At 36.2% G+C, this 6,592-nt stretch overlaps 1 protein-coding gene across 1 annotated transcript in view; it reads left to right on the plus strand.

Annotated features, from left to right (window-relative positions):
• LOC106879462 (transmembrane protein 18) overlaps positions 1-2,683 on the plus strand; it is a 10,106-nt gene extending 7,423 nt beyond the window's left edge. The window contains exons 4-5 of the mRNA XM_014929026.2: positions 352-445; positions 2,039-2,683. Of these exons, the coding sequence (XP_014784512.1) occupies positions 352-445; positions 2,039-2,182 (238 nt within the window). The 3' untranslated portion in view covers positions 2,183-2,683. The remainder of the gene's footprint in view (positions 1-351; positions 446-2,038) is intronic.
• Positions 2,684-6,592: the final 3,909 nt, after the last annotated feature.

Genomic DNA, 6,592 nt, shown 5'->3' on the forward strand with positions numbered 1-6,592 from the left:
CCCCCGTCCCCCTGCTTCTTACACAGACACCTAAAACAACTGGCAAAGGCTTGGCACATATCACCAAGTCTTACTTATTTGCAAATGACAGTTGCAATCTATCGTTTTAGATATTTTCATTTTCCTTTCTCAACACGTCTTTCTCAGAATTTTCTGAAGAACAGCTTAATCCTGAAATCTCAAAAACTCTTCCACTTTTTAATCTTTCATTGAAACTTAAACCAAGAATTACATTTATTTTCTCTTTGTTTTCAGTGTTGTTAAATTCATTGTTCGTTCTGAACACACACACAAACTGTTATTGTATTCTACTCTATATTATTTAATATTTATTTATATGTTATTTTCCAGATTATTTGCTGAGCAACAGTACTTTGACAGCAATGGTCTATTTATCTCGCTTGTGTTCTCAGTACCAATACTTTTGAATTGTTTGGTTATAGTTGTATGTATTATTGCTTTTTGCTACCTTAATATTCCATAATACCACCGTCATTTAACGAGCTGTTATCATTTCTTCTATCTTAATATTCCAGTAATTATTTCCGAGCAAAATGTTCTCTTGATACGTGATTCAGTGCTTTAACATCAACTTTACTTGTGATGTCTCACATATCTTGAAAACCAAGTTCCCTCAATCTGTGATGGTCTTTGGGTGTGTCTCCAGTGAGAGTGATGTCATGCAAACCCAACTCCTTTGAAGAGCACTCTAGGCTCAATTCAGACAGCTATGTGAGACTGTGGTCAAATCCAGGCTCGATAGGGTTGTTGCTGGAAGGTTATATATGTGTGGCAGCAGGATTTGGTTCCTTGCCATATCTCTGGACAGAGTCAGAAATGGTTGTTGAAGAATTTCTGTGACTTCAGCAACCAATTTCTGGTCTTGTAACCCCATGGATTACTATGTGTGGGTTGCAAATGAGAAAGACAACAATTGCCCCACCTGAAACACCAAGGCTGAACTGGTGACCAAGATTAAAGAGGTGCACTAAGATATTCTCAGGGTCACAGTGAGGAATGCATGTGCCAGATCCCAGAGCTGTCTTGAGGCCCTGGGGGAAACTGAGGGCAGCTATTTTTTAGTAACATAATGTGTGTGTGTGTGTGTGTAAGAGAGAGCTTTAACTGTCTCTTTACCTTCACATTGCATGGGAGTTGAAAACAAGTGTCACCATTATACAAGCATTGTTATTTGTTTTCAGTTTTCTGTAAAAACACATATGGTTATGAGGAAATATTACCTTAATTGGAAAGAGGTAAAGGTTGGTGACAGGAAAGGCATCTGGCTGTAGAAAATCTGCCTGACTGATGGGAGTATGGAGAAGTGGATGTGAAAATGAGAAATATATATTTATGTCAGCATTGCTTCCACTCTGGAAGGAGCTGCCTTGACAGCTTCTGCAGTTTTATGTTGAAACAATCTATGACTTGCTCAAATGTGGATGTGATATATCTTGATTTTGTAAAGGCCTTTGATAAACTTGGTTGTGGGATGATATGTCACAAGCTATCGAGACTTGGGATAGTAGAAACATGAATTCTTAAAAGACAGAAACCAGGTTGTGGCAGCCAATGGGTCCCTCGCTAAGATATTAGTAGTGAGTGGAGTGCCTTAAGGATTTGTCTTGGGGCTGCAGTGAAACATGGCCGTGACAGAATCAGTAAAATCAGAATTGTTCCCATCCAGAGTTCTGGATTGGCAAAACTGTTAAGGCATTGGACAGGATGCCTTGCAGTATCTCTTCTGGCTCTGGGCATTCAGAATTCAAATGCTGCTTTATCATTGAAAAGCAGTGATATTTCTGTCTGGAATTGTGACTAACTCATGGTTAAGCAAACTTCTTACCATACACACACACACACACACACACATATACCCGCTTGTCTGTCTCTGTCTCTGTCTCTGTCTCTGTCTCTATATTATTTGCCTGTCGTGTAGCCATGTGCAGCCATTAACGACGATTGCCAATTTGTCTATTTTTCTTTTTTTATACCAGTTTGTTGATGTGCCTACTCGTCTGTCTGTCTGTTTATTTAGATTCTCTGGCTGTGGAATGTCGGACACTTGATTGCTGATGTGAAAAGGCTGAAATACAAAGTGAAAGCCAAATACCAAAGCAAAATTGATAAATCAGAAAAAAAACCTGAAGAACAGACAGAAGAAAGCCAAAAAGAGAAATGAATTTAGAAGATGGAATTAGTTGTCTTACAAAATAAAGCTGTTTAGTGTGAAAATACACATTTTTCTAATGTCTGTTTTCAACGAATGATAGTGATTACCACTTTCAGAATTGTATTTTAAATTTACCATTTTATGATCCTTTCTCTTTTAATCAACCTTAATCAATGAAGAAAGTCATCAACCCTTTCAGAAAATGACTGAATATATTTAGGATTTTCATAAAGAAATTTTGTAACTTATTTAGTTTTGGGAGTAAGAAAAGAAAATGAAAAAATTAAATGTATCATTGCAAAACCTATTTGTATTTTCTACAAAATGACATTCATTATGAGGAATTTCAAAACAAAAAAGAAAAAAAGAGAAAAGAAAAAATTGTTTTGTTATCAATTAAAAACTTAGATTTTATCTTACTCTTCAGAAGACAAAATAAAATTTTGGTTTTATGCTTATGTAGTAGAAATTTTAAAAAAATGGAATAAAATGTAATATTTTTATAGCAAATCTTTTGTATTTGGTTTTTGTTTTAAAACAATGCTTTGTTATTGTTTAACCCCAGGCCAAGCTGGATTCAGCGTATATGGCCAAAGTTGTTTGATTAGTGACCATCTTGTCTTTGCTTGGAGTATATGTCTCCTTTTCTTCTTTAGAAATTAGAATGTAAAAGAGAACAATTTGGCTGGTGTTTGTAGCAGGTCAAGCAATTGTATAGAACTTCCATTGGTTCAAAAACATTATTTTCTTTGGAGAATGAATATTGTATTGTATTAGTTTGAACTTAAATATATATATATACACATGTGTGTTTGTGTGTGTGTATAACAGTATAATAGTGAATATAAAATTATTGCAGGTGGAATTGATGGGCCACAGTTGGCAATGTTGTTTTTAAGCCTAGAGCAGACCTATGCTAAAAGACATTCCACCTATGAACATCCTGTTATTTTTTCAGTCCACATCATCTAATATGTTCTTCCTTCTTTAAATTTCATAAGCTGTAAAGTGGTTGGTGTTAAGAAGTTGCATTCAGCCATAGAAACCCTGCCAAAGTAGACAATGTAGCTCGGTATCGTCATCTGGTTTGCCAGTTGCTGTCAAAGTATCCAACCATTTCCAGCATGGAAGACACGTTAAATAATGATTTGAGGAAGCATTGACTGCATTTCTAGCAGGTTGAGCAACCACATATTGACTCCTTGTTGGTTCAGAGTGTCTAGATTAAATCTTGGGGACAAAACTGTCATATATTGCTTGGGCATTAGAAAATGGAAGCCATTTCTGCTTCAAGACCAAATAGTTGGTGATGGAAAGAAATATTTGCTGAGCCTTTGTTGCTTTTAGAAGATCTGGAATTGGTCAAGTTATACCTTTCTACCATTCCAAAGACAGGTCACCAGTCAAGTTGCACCATCATGCCTTTCAGAAAAGAGGAGACTAGTGAACCATACAAAAGAAGAAAGGAAAAGACTTTACAATAAAGAAACTGAAATAACATTAAGATAAAACCTCAAGTTGTTTAACCTGCAAGAAATAGCAGATAAACCTCCTCCTCATCACAACCTACCATTTAAAAGGAAGAACCTTCTGGATCATTACACTTATTTGAAACCAAGGCTGGAATGGTGAAGTCTTGACTCTATAGCAGGGATCTCCAAACTTTTTAGATCATCGACCCCTTCATGGAATCTTTAACTCCTCAACGATCCCCACCCCAGGCATGTACAAGAAAATAAATATGTATTAGTGATAATTGAGCAGATGTGCATTTTAGACATCTATCGACCCCCCCCCCCCCAGGGGTCGATATTGACTACTTTGAAGATCCCTGCTCTATCGCAAGATGGCAAAGTTTGAATTTCATGTATATTCCCTCTCCAAGAGCGGCTGAGTTTTCAATAGATATATCTTTAAAGTCATCTTCCTTCAAAAACCGTGTGACACGAGTATCCCATTGAATTACTGGTACAATCCATCTTGTAATTATTGTGAAAGAGGCTGAGGATTTAACAAACATTTGTACTCTGCAATGCCTATTGAATTTCTGGTGCATTGCATCTGGTGAGCTTCCAAACAATTTCTGTCTACATCCTTTCACTCAAAAACACTGGATTAAGATTATGGTAGAATACACTGGCCCAGAGTGTCATGCAATGAGTTTGAAACCAAGAAATTTTGATCCTGGAGAAACTCAGAAAATACATAAAACTATTTTGAAAAAAATCCACCGTCAGAAATAAAGAATGTCAGAGTTATTTCCCCTGGCAATTGTTTTTTTTTTAATTAATGGAAATGCCTCCGATTGTTCCCAACTCTAACAATATGAACAAACGTTTAAACCAAATAACTGAAAAGAAACAAAGCCTAAATAATTTGTGATGCCTCAGCCTTTGGCCTACTACACATAAAATGGTAAAAATAACATTCGCAACTATTTGCTAAAATGATTTCACTTTGATTTACCTCTGTGTTACTATATCTAACCAGCTGTCTTCTATCTTCTTCTGTTCATCATTGAATCTGTATCCATACAGCTTCACCAACAGATTGAAGACTTAGAAATGGTTCAACGCTAAAGCCTTTAACAACTAAACTTTTATTTTATTCTTTTATATGACATTTAAAATCGTGTAACTGCTTTCTACACCCGTGTTCCTTTCAGTCAACACACACACACACTCTCTCTCTCTCTCTCTCATTAATTGCATGAAAGTGCATGCATTAAGTAAGAGAATTGTAAAAAATATATAAACAAACTACACTTTTTGCTATCCAATTATTTGCAAAACTATTGATACATCTTTGACTCACCCACCCATACCTACCTACCTACTTACGTATCTATCAGTCTGCCTGTCTGTGTAAATAACCATCATGTTTCACTTTAACTATCTTGCAATGTATCTTTTAAAGATATAAATTCATAGACCTTCACGACATTGTTTCATTATGTTAAACATTTTTAATTGCGCCTGCATTTTTAACACACAAATGCAGAATAATATCGACTTTCTTCCTCCTCCTCATTCTCTCTCTTTCTCTCTAATGATATGGACCTTCTCCCTTCTCTCTCTCTCTAATGGTATAGACCATCTCCTTCTACAACCTTTTTTGTACCATCAATAAAGTGGTTGCAGTCTCTGCAGAGATTCCTAAATTGTGAGTGGGTTGAGTTATCTTTTGTCATAGATGTATTTCTACAGTTCGTTTCTTTTCACTGAATTGAACTGTAAGTGTCTAACAGCATTCCAAATGTCAGGCACCCATTTTGGTGAAGCAAAGACCAAAAGAGATGCCTGGTTTCTAGAATGTTGTCAAAGACTCACAGTTCTCTACCAGTCAATCAATGTCAATCCTTACATTCTTTAGAAGATTAGTGATGGTTAAGAATAATGAAGTTCTCTAGAGACTTTCAGAGTTTGTGGAAAACTACTGAACAATATAATCAGGAAGAATTACAACCCAGGAACTACAGACAGCTACTAGAAATCCCTGACTTGGCCCTGCTAATAAGGGGTTTTGAATAAGTCTACCTGCATTAAATGTCAATAGCAAACCTGAATCAAAATCTATGCAAAGCAATAAAACCATTCTAAATGTATTTGTTCTGAGTTTTGCTGAATTCCATGAAATAGCTGTTGTTGTTGTTGTTGTGTAGGACAAATCCAAATATCAATGAAGCCAACCATGAGAATCACTCCATCATCTGCCTTCCTTTCATTAGAAATGGTCGATGGTTTTTTTTCCCTCTGTCTGGTTGCCAAAATGAAGGCGATTTTATGGTAGATAAGACTGAAAAGATTTTAAACAGATCCTAATCTCTTTAATCAAACTCCCCAGAGTACATCTCAATACCTTAGAACACTTCTCTGATTCTTCAGAATATTCCGATAACAACTCAATACGGGATCAATACTTCAGAATGCATTCACAATTCCTAGCGATAACAAAACACTTACGTGAGATTTGAACCTGTGCACCATGAATTGGCTGTTCAGTAAATTACTTGTTTGGTCATGTGACTTCTACTTCAAGCTGATGAAGGAATCTCTATGTGGTTAAGCTGAATGCTAGAAATAATAGCAAAATCTGCCTTATTGTCATAAAAAGGTAAGAACTATTTAACAATTTGGTTGTTGATATGCTAAACGGTGGTGGCCATGGCTGGAATACCTTTTATCATACATCTGCATAATCAAGGCTGATCCTGAGTTAAACAACAGCAGCACCAACAGCAGTTGTAGCAACAGATATCTTTATCCAGTTGACTAAGTAAATCTCTTAATTACCAAAAATAATTTGTTTGCCTGCTTACGTATATAAAGAGAAGCAGGCGTACAAATGCACCAGACTCCTTGCCAACTTACACCTACCTATGCACACCACACCTATTGATCTACCTGCATACCCACCCAC

The sequence above is a fragment of the Octopus bimaculoides genome, chromosome 23 (genome assembly GCF_001194135.2).
Source record: "Octopus bimaculoides isolate UCB-OBI-ISO-001 chromosome 23, ASM119413v2, whole genome shotgun sequence".
Lineage (NCBI taxonomy): Eukaryota > Metazoa > Mollusca > Cephalopoda > Octopoda > Octopodidae > Octopus > Octopus bimaculoides.